Source organism: Lissotriton helveticus, chromosome 4_1, assembly GCF_964261635.1.
Source record: "Lissotriton helveticus chromosome 4_1, aLisHel1.1, whole genome shotgun sequence".
NCBI classification, from domain to species: Eukaryota; Metazoa; Chordata; class Amphibia; order Caudata; family Salamandridae; genus Lissotriton; species Lissotriton helveticus.
Window position 1 is genome coordinate 782,841,389 of NC_136063.1, and position 18,068 is coordinate 782,859,456.

The 18,068-nt window shown below is 44.2% G+C and overlaps 1 protein-coding gene across 1 annotated transcript in view; it reads right to left on the minus strand.

Moving 5' to 3' along the window:
* Positions 1–18,068, minus strand: part of CABYR (calcium binding tyrosine phosphorylation regulated) — a 262,867-nt gene that overhangs the window by 40,351 nt on the left and 204,448 nt on the right. The window contains exon 5 of the mRNA XM_078687416.1: positions 5,660–6,292. Within this exon, the coding sequence (XP_078543542.1) occupies positions 5,660–6,292 (633 nt within the window). The remainder of the gene's footprint in view (positions 1–5,659; positions 6,293–18,068) is intronic.

Below are 18,068 nucleotides of genomic sequence, written 5' to 3' on the forward strand. Positions count from 1 at the left end.
AAACCACACAAGGTGCTTGAGGGGAGGTTTGTGAAATGGTTGGATGAGTGTAGATAGAAGTGGATCGGGCTGTGGACTTGCTTAATTCTGAAAAAGCTTTTGATTTGGTCCATCAATGATAAAATATAGGAGTATTTATGCAAACCCCACATAAGATGTGTCTAACACAACAGTACTGCTAAGCGCTTGGTAGGAGATACCTCACCTAAGGAACATAGATACGAGAAGTACTCAATGGCTATACAAGGGTGAGTAAACGTATTAGGACTTGGCCTACTAAGAGTCAGATACTTTGGTTTAATCAAGGACTGTGGGCCTTTTCTGCTCATTTCAAAATATTGATTATGTACTAATCCCAAATACCAATAAAATAAAATAAAAATATTGTAGGAAGATGAGTTCTGAAGACCCTCAAGTTCCAATGCTATAGCACCTCATCTATCCTGCAGTGTACCACGTGCCAACTTTGGTCTGTCCAAGGCTTGATATTCTAGAATGACATAATCCACTATTTTGGTACAGTCTGCTTAGTGTCCAAAGAGAGCACTAGCTCGGGGACAACTTAGGAGGTATTCATCAGGACTTTATCAACTGATGTCTCCACCTATTTGAAAGGGATACGTGGGATCAGGCTATTAATGTCTCTTTGTAAATAGCTGAGAATTTGGAAGTTTTTTTTTTTTTAATAGACTTTGGTACATAAACACAAAATGGAAAATGATACATGACCTATACTTGTTTTAAAGTATTTTCTGTGCTCTATGACAGCATTTATATAAAATTTGCTCTATTGAAAAATTACATTAACTCACTTCTGTGACAGAACAATTAGAGTTTGACAGAAATCTTACTCTGTTGCACAGACTGTTAATTATTCAGATCTCAAATCTGAACCCTCGTTAGAGGAGGGACAAAAAACACTGCAATGTGGCTATCCTACATATCAGAGGCTATGGATATGGAGAAACAGGAAGAGTGAATGTCGTCTCAGAAAGAGATGTAAAAAAACTGAAGTGTAGCCCTGCTGCATGCCACAGCCTTTCATTTTGAAGACTAGAATCACCACGAACAAGCCCCAGGACACTAAATGGTGGTGAACTCACTTTTGTATTTGATGTGGCATGACAACATCTTGAAATTATGTGGTTAAGAGCTTGTACTAGGCTTCATTGGATGGAGAAGTGTGGCTCACTGGTTAGAGGCGGCAGACCCGTAAGCAGAGAACGGCCCGGGACCAGGGTTCAATTCCCGACGCGGCAGGGTCGTGGACCAGGGTCAGTGGACTTGATAATTCTCGCCTCGGTGCCTACTCTAGTCAGAAACCACACTCTGCAACTCTGGGCATCAGCTTGCCTCATCTTCACAACGGCCCCCAGACCGCCGGGGATGCTTGGTCGCACCTTAGAGATACCCATCAGGGACCATCTCTCAGGGTGAGCCAGGACGGGTTCCCCAGCGGTCGAAGCGTGGAGATACTCCTCCGGGAGTCGATTCCTAGCGCTATATAAACCCGCAATTAAATTCATTTGGAATCCAACCTTGAATTTTGTAATCCTCTTTTTAGGCTAATATATCCCCTGAAAGTAAAGTTAAATATTGGTCCATCTCTCTTCTTTGAGAGAGCGGTTATAAATAGAGTTGTGACTATGCTCTGAAAGAGTGGTTAAATACTGTAGATGTGACTCTTCTGGCTGAGAGAGCCTACACACCCAACAAAAAGCTACATTTTTCAAGTAGCCATTGATTGATGACTGGCAGCAGAGGTTTGGACCTGTTTTCCTATCGGAAATCTACTCCCAACCTGCAAACAACCAAATATTTCCAAGGGGAGCCTAGAGTCAGCCTGAGGTTGTTCACCTAGATTTACTTCTCAATATCACCTTGGGTCTCTGCCCTTCCTCAATCACTTGGGAGGAACAGGAAGAGAAAAGGGGAACCGAGGATACAAATGAAGGCTCAATTGGAGGGGTTGAAGATGTTGAGGTCTCTAATTTACAGTACTGGAGATCACAGTTGATAATGAAGAGGGAGTTAATTAGTATTCAATTGACCGAACAACACTGCATGTGGAGGGAAAAGGAACTATACTGATGAAGGTGCCATCATATGCAGAACCATTATTCATAGTTTAAAAAGAGTCACCATCTTCTGTATGTTTTTTTAATTTTCTCAGAGAAGAGGTTGGGACTTAGCCAAATACCTTCAAAAAGCTCCCTATCTCAATAAAAAAAAAACTGGAACTGAAATTGGTGGTATGTGATCCTTACATTTGCATGGCTCGTAATCTGAAATGTTGGTCACCAATGGACGTTGATCACAGCTTGATTATTGTGTATTCTATTGTATAGAATTGGATCTGATTCAGACAAGTCCAAAGCAGTTGTAGTATGGGTCCCCTTCTGATACTTAACAGATTATATCAGGGGTGAGCTACTTGCCCAGTTCTAATTTTCCAAAGGAATTATTTCTCCCAATTAAAAACTAGTCTTGGCACATGGGCTGCTGAAACTGGCCCCCTGGATCGCCTGGAAAATGCTCTGCCATTAGTCATGTTGCCTTGCACCTGGCTCAAAATGCCTTTGCCAAGCAAACGTACTGGGTGACTCCAATATGTCTTCTTTCTGACACACAGTAGTGTTCTTAGCTTCAGGAATGGATATTTTGAAAGCAGTGGTCTCAGCATGAAAAGCGAAGATGCCCACAGAGTCTCCTCTAAAGAAGGTGTGGACGAAGGTCATGTTTAGAAACAGGCCACAGATGTGCATGGCTGGAAGCCGAACTGCAGTGCCACTACAGAGTGTTGTGCTGATGTTGAACAACGCCACAGTTCTCTCCAAAAACGGGCTGAACCACTAGGTTACAGATCAAGAATAAGAGTGCAGCAGCCGTGAAGTACTTTCATATGACATGAATCTTTTGAAAATAAAGAAGCATTGGGGAGGTGCAAATGGAAGGAAGGAAAGGGTGCAGCCAGATGCAGAGAAAGCCACATAATCATCATCTGCATTTGTATTTCTACAATAGATTCTGAAGTAGTCATCCATACCAAAAGGTGATGGCATTTCTCAAATTTTTGAATGCAGCAGAGTTAGGCATACTATTATGAGTAGTTCATCGCCCATGGAAGACAGAATCCAGTCTTGAAAGTGTGTGAAAACAACACTTGAGGTCATACATTGGATGTTGCCTCTCTTTTACTCGGGCTTCCCTCAGCACCAACAGAAACAAATATGGTGTCATGATTTAAAAGATGTGTCTAGTGGATACATTGAGGCCCTTATTTATGAGGGCTTGTGCTGCTGTTGCGTCCCTTGTGACGCTGCAGCGGCATAAACAATGTGCCACACTGGGCCCTATTTACAAAGTGACGCATCTAGGCAGATGCGTCACTTTGTAAAGCCCTGTGCTGCATTATACCTGCATCAGGTATAATGTAGACAGGGTGGACATTCCCACATAAAAAAAGCCTCCTAGAAGTGGCGCAGTGAATTCTATGAGATTTCACTGTGCCTTTCCTACAACTTGACTCCATCACAATCCTTATGCCGGCTTCAAGCAGGCGTAAGGAGTGAGGCAGGGCCTTTTACATGGGACTCACCCATATGTAATGATACATTGCGGAGTTACAACAGTTTTCCCACCCACTCCAGCAATGCTTCATTACTGCGCCACCAGATTAGTCAGGATTCCTGACGTATCTGTTCAATCTAGCGACATGGAGCACTGTAGTATAAATACGGCGCATCTATGGTGTCAAAAGGATGTCATAATGAAAAGTGTTGCATCGCTGTTTTTCTCCAGAGATGCAACACTTTTCATAAATGAGGCCCTGAGTTTCTGCCTCACTCTTGGCCTACCCAATTCTTGAAATGCTGTAGTCTGAAGGAGCTCAGGTAGTGCAAGAAATCAACATTTTCCATCTCATTCTGAGTGTTGCGGTATATTGGGGGCAAAAATGACAGGGGGAAGTACTGTTACCTCATAGTTGCAGTATTGCTATAGGCAGGTTTTGCACGTATTTCCAGCGTCCTATCGCAATATAGTGAGTATGGACCTGGACCCGTCTTATCCTCCATGTTAGTGAACAGTGTTCCCCTTAACACAGTGTTTAAGCTGTGTAAAGTTCTACAGGTAAATACCTGGAGGAATAGGTGCAAGTAAAACCCTGGCTTGAAGTGCAACAGGTTTGGAACTCTTACTGTTGAAATTTGGAGCAAACTATTTTATAAGCCACTTCAAAATAACCACAGCACTTAGGACCTGGTTCACAAAAACAAATTTAAATCTAAAAGTGCAAATTTAAATCTGTGTAACCTTATGTTCAATAGTTTTCCAAGCTTACATGTTTCTAGCTACCACAAGGTTTGGCGAATTAGTCCTTGGTTGTAGGGGCTAGCAGAACAGCTCATTTGTCCTGTATTCTTTTAATTTTCATCCGCAAAGAAACAATTTCTACAGTGGATAAACCTTTCCCTGCAGTCATATCGAATTTAGGTAATCCCTTCCATGCTCACAACCTCTAAAACACACACACACACACCAGACAGTATAGATTTACGACTGTCTTCAGGGTAAGAAATGTACTAAGATTTTGTGCTGTTTGCGTCACAAAATTGACGCAAATCAGCTCAAAATCTTTCTTTCCCCTATTTACTTTCCAGCTCTAAACTTGTTTAGGGCTGGAAATCACAGAAAAGTAATGCGAAGGGCGTTGCCATGTAACCACCCGGGGTTTCTCATGCTAAATCCAATTTACTAAATTAAGTAGATTGGGTTTAGAGTGAGAAAACTGCGCCCTTTTCAATTATGCTTTCATTTCTTCTTCCTTTTCCAACTTTGCATGCGTGCTGCACTGTGCAGCATGCATACAAAGTGGGAAAAACTTTGCATTGTGTCTGGGCATCGTATTTTGTACAGGAAGGGTATCCTTCCTGTACAAAACCTATGCTAGACTAATGCACAAACCCTAGTGCTATGACGCTAAGGTGTGTGCATGGCGCATGGCAGCTGAAATCAGCGCAGGTGCAAGGGAAAGGGGAGGACAGAGCCATATCTCTGAAGATATGGTGCTCTCCTTCTCCCTCTCTGTCGCGCAACGCAGCGTAGCCTCTCTGCGGCTGCGCTGCGTGACGTTTTTGGAAATCTCCCCCTAAGATTTTGCATGGTCGTACTCTTTTCCTCCCTTATCTTGCACCTTACTCAGAAGGAAAGCAAGCAGATACTTCCACATTGGCATGTACAGGCATGCTCGGATATCCATTTTAGGAGAGGAAGTCCACTTTCTTACACCTGTAACCTAAACTTATAGTTGCAAAGTAGTGCATGTATCCGGTACCTACAGTAAAGTAATGTGTATGATTTTGCTTTAATTTAACCCGCATTGAAAACAGCCTCAAAGTCACAGCAACTAGGGTGACCGCCAATACGGAGTTAAATACTAACCATTGCATGATGGTCATTATGGCTCAACATAATCACATCTGACTGAAGATTATTCTGCTTTTCTCCAGAGGCATTTTAATTCTACAGCTCTACAGCATATGCAGAAAACAGCAATAGGCATTTGAAATCCTTCGTTGTTCACAAATATCAACAAGTGATGTTTGCCTTGATGCAGCCGTCGCAACTGCAATCAGAAACTGAGATTGAATAAACATACCTTGGCGTGCAGTTCGCGGATCGCACACTGCAGAAGCCGATGGTCGCCTAGATGCTGCAGATGCTACGGCCAAAGTAGGAGTGTTAGGATATGAAGCCATAGGTGGTCTCTGCTCTTGGCCAACATGAGCGTAGGACTGAGCGGCAGCCATTCTTTGACTTTCATCCATCGGGACTGCAACAGAGTAATACATTGGATTTCCTTGAGCATTCATTTCATGAGCTGGACTTGGGTTGGGAGAGACCATTCGTTGCTGGCAGCCATCTGGAGTCATGGCAACTGGCACAGGTATGGCAGCATACCTTCTCTGTGGGTTAAGGTCGTTTTTCGAAAGAACAGCATGTCCAGGGATCGCTTTCCAATCATGTGCTTCTTGCACGTTAGAACCAACCAGGATGTAAGGTGGAGCCGCCATTCTTCTCTTCTGATCTTCCGAAATCATGTATGCTGGAGAGTTCACCATGCGCGAGTTCTGCTGGCAGTGCTGCTGGTCCATGTAGTGGGGTCTCTGCATTGGTTGCATCATTGGCTGCATTCTCTGGTCCCAAGAACCTCCTCCTTTCTGTTCATTCAAATCGGTGAGGCGATATAGAGTCCAAAGATTTGCTGGATCGTCACTTTTAGGCATCATTCCTGAGAGAAGAGAGAAAAAAATGTTTTACACACCATACAAGAGCTGCATTTTTTTATACATGTGTGAAGAACTTCTATTTACGCATACAAAGACAATATTGCCATAACATCCAGGGAGTCAGTTGGGAAAAGCTGATTCCTGTTAGGCACTCCTCCCACTTACAATGCATTACCCTGTTGCCCAGTCCAGTGCTGCATGTGGTTCTATGAACAAATAATAAGATCATTAACTGGACTGTTGAGTGGGCCATTCAATGGGGTCGCTTTGAAGCAAGACCCAAGTACAAGCAGGGGATTCAGCCACAGCTCGTTCTTATCGACTAATAACTTCTTGGAGAGACAAGAAGGGATAGAGTGTCAGTGCTAATAGATTCATGCGCTAACAGCATTATTGGCCTCGGAACAAGTTAATAATGGTCAGTGTTGCCCTTTACCTGGCTTGTGCTTTGTTGTGTCCTAACTACACTGGTGAAGGCAGGTACTTTGCGTTATTGACTGCTTCTGCTGGCAGTCATGCTACTTAAGGAGACTGTAAACAGAGTTCACTTGAACAAAAGATCAGGCATATCTGGAAAACACCCAAGATGCTGTGTGTCAACTCTAAACTGTGCTGTACGCTTGCATACATTTGATTCATCGGTGTTCTGATCAAGATAGTGAAATAAACACTGAACCTGAAATCCCAGTGACTGAAGTTAATTCTTCGTTTTCGAAAATCTCTGACAGTCTCTCACAGTGTTCAGTAACAAGATCAGGTCGAATAATTAAAGCGCCAAGAAATTTGACTGAACAAAACTGATTGTGTGTGTGTGTATGTATATATATATATCTATATATATATATATATATATATGTATATTACCGTTCACTGAAACACCAGCTGGTCGCACTCTCGAGCGGGTGCTCGTCCGACGGGGGTGTTCCCGTCCATAATATCAAGCTGCAAAGTTCCTGGGATCTACCCACCCAGTAAAGAACAACAGCACTCCTGTGTACACACATTGATGAAGGCTTAGCCCTGAAACGCGTCTGCATGTCCAGAGTCCGAGCACTAAATAAACAACTTGAGGACTCTACCCGGGAGTGCTGTCGTTCTTTACTGGGTGGGTAGACCCCCAGGAACTTTGCAGCGTGATATATATATATATATATATATATATATATATATATATATATATATATATAATATAATATATTCCCATTTTTTCAATCGCCTGGGTAGGTGACATTTAGTGATTGAGCGCAGAGACTGACTCTTTTATTTTCAAACATTTACTTTGTTCTGAGTGATTCATTAATACTGCCAGCGTACTATAACCATAATTATGTTGACTCATGAACCTCGATATCTCTATATTGTTCATGCAATGTAAATATAGCACATAGAGAGACGCATTGATATCAACTGTTATGATATTCCTCTATTATCTTTTGTTCCAAGGGCACTAAGTCTATGTAGACATTCTACTCGAGAGACTTTAGGGAGCTATACCCAATATCATGCACAGTTTGTTCTCACTGTTTTCACAGTTAAAACACTACAGTTGATGTGAGTAAGTCAATGTCCTAATTTTATCCACATTATTGCACTCCTATTATATGAAAAAGTATTTTGCAACTTTCGTGGTCTCTGGATGATGCTGTAATCCAGAGTCTGCTCTTTATTTTCATTAGATAAAAAAAGCATATAATCATGTGAGCCGGGACCATGGTCATGTGACCAAGAGCTTGTCTGCTCGAAACGCGTCTTTGTTTTCGCCCGAAATAAAAGAATACTCCCGTAATCTGGATCGGTGTGGCTTGTACTTTGATGTACTGGAGGAGTTGCTGTTGGATATATATATATATATAGATATATAGACATTTGTTGATTTGTAAAACATTGTAATTTTTTGAATAACAGTATATACATTTGTTGATTTGTAAAACATTGTCATTTTTTGAATAACAGGGGAGATGTAGGCCCAGATTTAGAAAAGTTTAGCATCAATTTAGCTTTACTGTTGTAATGCTAATCCGACGCTAAACTTATTTGGGAATTAACAAACCAACCCTAATTGGTATTAGCGTTGGTTTGTATGAAAAAGTAACGCAACGCAATGAAAAATGCTGCTTTGCATTATTTTGCGTCAAGAAGCGTTACATGGGTGTTACTATGGAACCTTACCCATGCTTTTTGATGCTAAACGCTTTCTACAAACATTAGTAGACAGGGTTTAGTTTAAAAAATGAACGCCGTTGGGAAGTAGGCATTAAAAGGAGAAATGATTTCATTTCTCCTTTCTTTTCCTACTTTGCATGCATGCTGTACAGCACACATACAAAGTAGGAGGTTTAGCCATAGTATTTAGTCCAGGAAGGCTACCCTTCTTGTACAAAACCTATGGTAGACACAGACACGCACCCTAGCACTATGGCGCTAAGGTGTGTGCCTTGCACAACACATCTGAAATCAGCGTCGGCTCTAGGAAGATGGGAGGGGAGTGCCATATCTCTGAATATGGTGCACTCCTGCTCTTTCACTTTTCACGCACCGTAGCGCAGCCTCTTTGAGTGCAGCGCTGCATTGTGTGACACCTTTCAGAACCTGGGCTGTAGTATCTTGTGATATTTTATGGTGGGTACCCAGGCTGAGAAGACGCTACTCCATCAACAATATAGTTTCAGTGTTATAAGATGGCCTGAAGCTGGTGGGCAGAGTCAAGAAGAGAATTAGATTTTAAGTAATGGGTTAGTTATTTGTTAACGTGGGGGAAAATAGGACAGGAATTCCTAAGGACACTAAAGTCAGTTGTAGGCCTCCTCAGAAGGGGTATTATAAGGGTGTGCTTCCAAAAACGAGAAACCATAGCAAAGGTGTGGTCCAGATTCCACAGCTCAGTGTGCAGTGCATGTAATGGCTGATGCCAACGCAGGGTGAGAATTAGACAAGAGGAGGTCCTGACTTGCCAGAGGCAAGCAAGTAATGGATATCCTCAACAGCTGTAGGTGAAAAGTCTGCTAATAACGAGCAACAGACTGAGGAAGTGTTCAGGCAAGGCAAAGAGGCCAAAGATGTTTGAGCACAGAAGCCAGATTAAATTTTAGTGATCTTCTCTTGAAAGAAGAAAGAGACATTAAAACAGAGTTCCTGTGAAGGATTAATAGAGTTGTTGTTAACAGCCAGTTGCAAAAAGCGTTTAACTATAGCAAATATTTCACAGGATGAGTTTTTAGTGGTAGCAATTTTAGAGAAATAGTAGGAGATGACCATAGCATGTATGAGCCTTTGGTAGATTTAACAGCTCTAAAAGGTGTTGATAGCCTGTATTACACAGTGAGGTTGCACAACCGCAACATATAATACACCCCATTTCCTCACAATTGTGCCTAGTGGTGGGATACAGAACTTGTGTTTAGCAGTAGCATACAGTTGTTGAAGTCTTGAACCACTCAGAATCTGCCAATGTGGACATCTAGAAAAACTTTTTTTCTACCTCCAAAGCAGTTGTCGAGTAGCGTTGACTCCGAAGGATTTGTTTCCAAAGGGATTGCTAAAACTTTGAGAAAAGTTTGAGAAAGTTGTGGCAAAGTTTCCTGCAAGTTCCAAAGTTTAAAAAAAGCTTCAAAAGATTTTTGAAAAATTACAGAAGCAGCTTTTTCAGCACTGAAACATGGAGCTTTAGACCTTGATATGGCTAACCTGTCCTCATTCAAGAAAGAAGAGATGATATGAGGGCCTTTTGTAGGGACATGAAGATCAACATGGGGGTCAAGGCCCTTAGAGCTTGAGAGGAGGCCCACAGGGTACCTCCACACCTGGAAAAGGAATTGCCCCAAGGTAGTGGGGAAGAATATGCTGTGGAAGATAACAGTATCTGGATGGTGCCAGTGGGCATGGAAACCTACCCCGTTTCACTGGACCAAGGATGGTCCCACAGCCAACAGCCTAGCCGGCTCCATCGCCATCCAGAGGTCCCTGCGAGAGAGCCTGGCAGCATTAGACCTGGAGTAGATAGCCATAGCTCTGACTAAGAGAAGAATGTCCCTGAAAGAGATAAGGGCCAGAATGGGCCTGGAGCCCAGAGAAGATAGTGTCAGCAGAGTAGAACTGGAGGTGCTGAGAGGGGTGCCCCTGATGTCAGACTGCCCACAGGGATGGTCCCTAGGTATGTCCAGGGGGATGACATAGACAGTTGGCTTGGCCTCGTACGAGAGAGTTCTCAAAATGAGAAAGGAGAGTACACAGTACTGGGGAACACTAATATGGGAGTTAGTACCAGTAGTTGTTAGAGACAGACTACTCACATTGGAGAATGAGATAGCAAAATCCTGCTGGAATATGAAGGCAGGGCTCTACAATTTGATTGTTAAGGAGCACATTTTGACAGATTGTCACTCCGAGAAGTTGCATCAGCATCTGATGTACTCAAAGCTATCTAGCACCAGGGAACTGGGCAAGACAGCTGATGTGTGGATTCATACCAAGGTCCCAGACAAGTCCCTGGGAGGTGACTAGAAGAAAAGTGGTCAGGTCCTTCTTCAGGGGAAAGAGTGGCTAAAGATAAAAATAAAGATCGTCCCAAAGAAACTGGGATTGTGGGATCCCAGAGCCACATTCCAGTCCATGGGAAGGGGATGCTTGAGGAAGAAGTTTGACCCTTTAAAGGCTGGGTTGTGTTTGACTGTAATTTGTTTGACAAAAGATGGGATATGCAGTACGCACCCACTGGTGACCAGTCTAAGGGGTTGGCTAATGTAGGGATGGGGTGGGAGATTACCCCTAGAGATCACAAAGGGTATAGAGAGACCCCCTTAGTGTCCATGGGTAGGGAGAGCATAGCAACTTTGGCTCACTGGCCTCCATGTACGGAGAAATAGCAACAGTTGCCAAAAACCAATGGAATGGAGGGGAAGGCACTGAGGGATACAGGTGCTTTTGTAACCACAGTGATGGCCAAAATCCCCAGACCAGATCCTACCGGAAGAAGTGCACAAGATTGTCAATACTGAAAATGTTGCAGAGTCACACCCTATGGCTGTGGTTGACTTTGAGTGGGAAAGAGTTACAAGCACAAAGTATATATAGCTGGGCCCCCTGCCATCCCAGTACAGTGTCTGCTAGGCAATAATCTGGAAATCTCTGCTTGGGCAGAAGTGGAAAGGAGAACCCATGCAGCAATGTTGGGTCTTCCTGAATGGGTTTGTCTAAGTACCAGAGCACAGAGGACCGAAAGAGAAAGACAAGCGGTCCTGGAGCCAAGAGAATGGGAGGAAGGCTGGCAATCCACCTTCCAAAAGTCCACAGGGCCAGAAGGAGCCCAACCCTCAGGGGGAAGGCCTGGCACCTGAAGAAGACAGTACTGCCTTAAGAGGCTTGTCAGATTTGGCAGAGCTCCAGAGCAGTAGATCCTTCCAAAGAAGACCTCAGTCAAGGTCAAAAGACATAGCCCACTTTAGAGGACCTGCAACATTTAGTTGTCAGACTGGAGCAAAGGGATACTAGTGATACCCATAAGGTATACTGGGAGGAGGACCTCCTGTAGAGCGGTGCAAGGGACCCAAAACCAGGGGCAATTAAAAGATTGGTGGTCCTACAGCAGTCCTCCTTACCCTGGCCCATGATATCCCTTTAGCTGGACACCTGGAGCAGACCAAGACCCGTATGAGACTGGTCTATCACTTTTACTGAACCGTAGATGTCTGAGAAGGTCAAGGAGTTTTGTCACTCCTGTGTCACCTGCTAGTGCACTGGCAAGCCAAAGTCTCCCCTGATACCACTTTCAGTGGTGGGGACTTCTTCTGAGAGGTTGGGGATTTACATCCCTGCCCCCCTAAACCCACAAACAGCCACAGGGAATAGATTTATCTTGGTGGTAGTGGACCATGGCACCAGGTATCCAGAAGTTCTTCCCCTTAGGACTGTCACTGCTCTTTTAGTAACTAGAACCCTACTTGGAATCTGCACCAGGGTTGAGTTCCCTGTGGAGATGATCTCAGAGGCACAATTTGTATGTCTGCCTATCTGAATGCAATGTTGTTGGGTGACTTGAAGGTTCACCACCCCCTACCATCAACAAAGCAATAGTCTAGTTGAAAGATTCAATACGATCATGAAAGGTATGATGTTACCAGAAATGCTCAGGAGAAGATGGGATGTCCTTCTCCCATGCCTGATATTTGCCTACAGGGAGTTCCCCCAAAAAGGGGTTGGCTTTAGTCCCTTTGAGATACTATTTGGACACCCAGTAAGGGGTCCACTAATCTTTGTTAGAGAGGGTTACGAGAGATTTCTTAAAGAACCAAAGCAGGACATAACGGACTATGTGCATGGCCTTCGCTCCAGGGTGGCTGAGTACATGTAGAAGGCAAATACAAATTTGGTGGCCAGCTAGCAGCTTGTAAAGCACTGGTATTACCAGAAGTCCTCCTGGGTCCAGTTGGTGTGGGTCTTGTAGCCTGTGGCACCCAGAGCATTGCAAGACAAGTGGACTGCGCCATACCCCTTCATAGAAAGAAGGGAAAAGTCACCTACTCGGTAGACTTAGGTACACGAAGGAGCCTTCACAGGATCATCCTTGTGAATAGGCCCACATTGCACCATGGCAGGGCAGACCTCACCATGTTAATGGTGACTGATGGAGGAGAGTAATAAGAGAGTGAAACTCTCGCTGACCTCTTGTCCTGTCAGATGTAGAATGCAATATGTGAAAGAAAAATTCAGATGTAAATAAAAGTAGGCTTGAACCCAGAAAACATTACAGAAATGCTGTATTAACATTACAGAAATGCTGTATTGACCATGTATTCATTTTATGCAAGGTGCTCCTTGTGTGAAAAAATTGCAAGATGTGCTCATGCAGTGCATTACAGCATGTAACCACAGTAATCAGTGAAAATCTAAAAGTTAAAAACATAATCTTTGACACAAATGCCCTCCTAAAACATCATGGTACATATTCTAACACACATATACATATTCTATAACACACAACTGTCCTTCTACTCTCCCTCCCGTCAGCTACGATCCTCCAACCAAGCCCTCGCCATTGTACCTCGCATCAACAAAACTACGATGGGTGGTAGATCCTTCTCCTACCTGGCAGCTAAAACCTGGAACTCACTTCCCACCCACCTTCGCCTTACTCAGAACCACCTAGCATTCAGAAAGCAACTCAAAACTTGGATATTCGACAAGTAATTCCCCACCCTTTCTCAAGCGCCTTGAGACCCTATGGGTATGTAGCGCGCTATATAAATCTTGACTTGACTTGACTTGATTCTCCCTTTTGGGAGGTTTGGTCTCCAGTATTTTCTGTTATTTACCACCAGGAGAAAACACAGTTCGGGCATGAATACTGATCATTAGTGTTTCAACCCCCTGCAAATAGCATGTGATTCCCTTTCATCTACTGGGGTATTCATCAATGACAATGTGGGGAACACCTATGCATACAAGTATATAATAGTAATCAGATTTCATGGAAAAGCAATATTAATTCCAGAAGTAAATCAATAAACCAATTCAAATGACCTCTCCTCAATCACTAACTTCTCCAATATTCCATGTTAAAACAAGTAACAGGAGGGGACCGCCAATTGTCAATCTCACCTACACAAAATTATACCTAAATGAAAAAACAGAAATCTTTCTGTTGCGGATCAACAAGTGTAAATGCAATTAAAGAGCAGAGGGGCAAGCTCATTACAGCTTACCAAATCTCAATTTGCGTGTCAGATTGCCTAATCATCTTGCAAAAGGTTATAACTGTATAGAAAAATGATAAAAGTCTTTATTCAAAACCAGTACAAGAACATAAACAACTTGTGGGAGATAAGCTCAACAAGCCGTCTACCTTTCAGCCGTGCAGTCTGCTTCCGCTCACTTCAAAGATCAGAGGTGGTTGCGGTGTGGCTGACAAGCTGACAGATAAAGAAGAAGCTGCACGCCTACTTGAGCGTGCACACCAGCCCATCAGGATCAAGTAATCCAATATGGCGCCTAACAGCTCTAGGTGGCCCCTTCAGTTACACTGTATCAAGATTTAAAAACTGTATCAAAATGTAAACACATTGTAGTGGCTTACGAAAGCCCTCCGCCATAAATAGCTGCAATACATCTGTGTAAGGATCTGTAAAATCAATTTACATGAGGTGTGCTCCATAAACCATACATTTAACTGCATCCAGATTGACGTGAAAACATTCTACCGCAAGGTCTAAATAAATCACTGACAGCTGTCAGTGACTACAGTACATAATGTGTATGCCGGATAAAGTAGCGATCTATCAGGGCCGCTCATGATTCAGGGCAATGTAACCCTATCTAAAGATATATATCTTGCATGATAGTTAGACCAAAAAGGAAGATGGAAGTGTGGCAGTAGTAGTTCTCATCTCCACCTTACCGAACAGCAACACAGGGCTTGCTATCACTTGTTGAAGCAGTTTGCTGGACTGTTTTCTTTGACCTCAAGTTTGACAACCTGGTGTACCCATGATGTGGACATCAGTGATAGTTTACCTGTCGAGAACAAGATATACAGATTGTCTGACTAGGTCAAGGCCAGCATTAAGGTTGATGTAGTCAAGAAGCTGAAGCTGGGGGTGAAAGTAGTCCATGGGCCAGCCCAGTAGTTCGGGAGCCCAATCCCAAAGGAGAGAAACCTAATATTAGGTTCTATGTGGACTACAGAGGCCTAAAAGCGGCAACAAGACTAATGTACACTCCATACTACCAGCTTAAGAGCAAGCTCATTGAAAAGTTAGGGGCAGCCAAATATCTGAGCACCTTTGACCTGATATTAGGTTATTGGCAGACAGCTCTCACCCCAGGAGCTAAGGAGAGATCTGCTTTTTCCACACCTGAAGGCCACTTTCAGTTTAAAGGGATGCCCTACGGGTTGGAACATGCACCTGCCAGCTTCTAGAGGTTAGTAAATAGAGTACTCTCTGGTCTGGAAAGTTTCAGTGCAGCTTATCTAGATGATATAGCCATCTTTGGTCTCATCTCGGAGGATCACCTGGTCTACCTTAAGGAAGTGCTTCAGACCCTGCAACAAGCAAGCCTGACTATCAAGATAAGTGCTAGTTAGGGCAAGGCTCTGTTGTGTACTTTGGTCACCAAGTTGGCAGAGGTCTTGTACAACCTCTCTAACCCAAAGATCCAAACCATCCTGGCTTTGGAAGTGTCCTAAAACTAAGACCCAAGTCAGAGCCTGTCTTGGCCTGACTGGGTATTACAGGAGGTTTGTGAAAGGGTAGTGTACCATAGTAGCACCACTCATTGACCTACCTTCAAGAAGCAACCCAGAAATGTTATTTGGACTGAGCAGTGTCAAAAGGCTTTGGGCACCCTCAAGGAAGGTCTGTACTCAGCACCCATCCTGAAAGCACCTGACTTCAGTATCATGGGATTAGTGCAGTGTTGTCACAAGTGAATTATTTGGATCAGGATTAGCCAGTTGTTTTCATTAGTGCCTCCTCCCCAGACAACGTTGGGTTGCCATTGAGAGGGAAGCAATTGCTGTGGTTGTCCCAGAAGATATTGCGACCCAACCTATTTGGTATTTACTTCAGAGTGCAATTCGTCCACAGACCTTCTAGAAGGCAGATGAAGATGAAAGGCGAGAACCCCTAGTTGTTGAGGTGGTACATTTCCCTATGAGGTATGTACTTTACAGTGGAGCATAAACCTGGGACTGACCATGCCAATGCAGATGGCCTTACCAGGTTCTTCCTCTTGGATGATGAGAACTACCAGGATAAAGGTTAGTTGCTTATTACCTATCAGCTGGAGGGGAGCCATATAGGGAAATGCCTCTTTTTGTATGGTCATCCCCAACTTTTTGGACTGATTCTGTCAGTTTTTCGACTACGGGTGTGCACTGGGGCCTGATAACCAGACCTCAGTGCCGTGCCCTGACTCCATGTTACATTGGCTATACCAAATTGGCATAGGCTAACTTACCTATGATTCCCTAGTATATGGTACACATGGTGTCCAGGGCATGTAAGTCAGGTTACCCCCAGGAATTGCAGCACTGGTTGTATAACCCTGGATGTGACACAAGTTAAATGCGCCTCCCAGTCTGTCACTGTAGACTGGAAGAGTAATTTACACTACCAATCCGACTTTGCCATGTAAAGCAATGGCAAAGCCAAAACTTGCCCTGCAATGTGTGCAAGTCACCACGTTGGCAGGGCTGCCGAGCCCAAAGTCAGTGTGCGGTATATTTAATGGGCAGAACATGTATTTAATGTGTTCTGGCAGCACAAACGTAAAACTGTCGTTTTTACTGTGGAAAGACTTGGTTGCCTCATTGACAAGCACAGGGTTATGCGCTGACCCCTCAGCTGTGCCTACTCCTGAACAGTTCAACTAAAGTCCAAGGTATCAAAAAACTCATTACATTAAGCCTGACTAGGTTCATTGGTCCAAAATAATGTAACAAGTTGTTGAGTGCAACTTTTATGAAGTTGCCACTTTTGTTGCCCTTAACAGTTGCACAGGGAGCCTGCCCCGAGACAGCTTTCTGACCTCCTGGGAATGTGTGCTAACTCCCAGGAAAGGAGACAATAGAAGCCTACACTGGAGAAAGGTGTTATTTCCCTCCTGCAGGAAGCCACAATGGTGTTGGCCCAATAGGCGACATTCAAAGGAGAAGCTACCTTTGAAGGGCAAATGGCTAACAGTTTGGAGAGGGGCTGCTCAGTTGTCTTGGTAGAAAGGCTGCCATGGGGCAGGGAAGGGTAAACAAGCTGCCAAAACCAGTTTTCTGGGGCATGTAGCCCCCTTAGTAGCCACATCTCTGGGTTGGGTTAGAGGGTTCTGGACACTGAGAGAGGGATTCTGCCAAGTTGGAAGTGGGCAGAAAGGTGCATCTTGCGATAGCCAGATGCCACAATCCCCAGGAAGTTGTCATCTGGAGGGAGGGAACCTACTAGCCCATTGGCCACTGACTGCATCTACCCTGAGAGCACTTTCTGAGCATAAAAGGGGCACCCCTGGCACCTAGAACTCAGATCTCGACTGGACTGGAAGAAGGACCAGAGAAGGACTGCCCTGCTTCACCATGGAACCTGCAAAGAGAGGCTGCACCGGTGTGGACCGCATCTGCTCAACCTGGTGACTAGCAAAGGAGAAGGGGCTGTGCCTGCTGTGTCCTGCGCATGGAGACGTTTCCGGAGCCCAGCCAAAGCAAGAGAAAACAAGGGTTAGTTGGCTGACCTCCTGTTCACAGCACAGAGCCACAACAGTTAAAGAAGCCTGCTGGGGAAAATAAGGAGCCTAGGCTCATCAGACTGCCGCCATGCAGCACCAGAGATCAGAACCCGATGATCAGAGTTGCACCAGAGTCCTCTGGACCCAGGAGAGTCAACAGAGTTCAGCTTAGCCACCCAGAAGACAAGCTATCATGCAGAAAGGAAGGATTTGGCTGTGATTACGATACCGGTTGACTGGTAGTTCAGTGGCGACTGGGCCTCTGCCAAGACCGAGATGCCTTTGAGGAACGTTGACCCTGTGGCCAGGACCACCTCACCCCCTCCATGTACCGAGAAGTGGCCACAGGAATATACGTATCGACCGCATTTCATCCACAGCATCCTACAGCATCTTCAGCATCCTGTATCCTTTGCATCAGGACCCCTTCCATATGAACCTACAACAAAAGATAAGTGCTTGGAACTAACGGAAGACTGCTTAACCTGCAGAGGTAACTGTTTTTGAGGGCCTAACTGGTCCCACTGACTGGCTCCCAGACAGAGTTGGTCACCCAAAGCACTACTAGCCAAA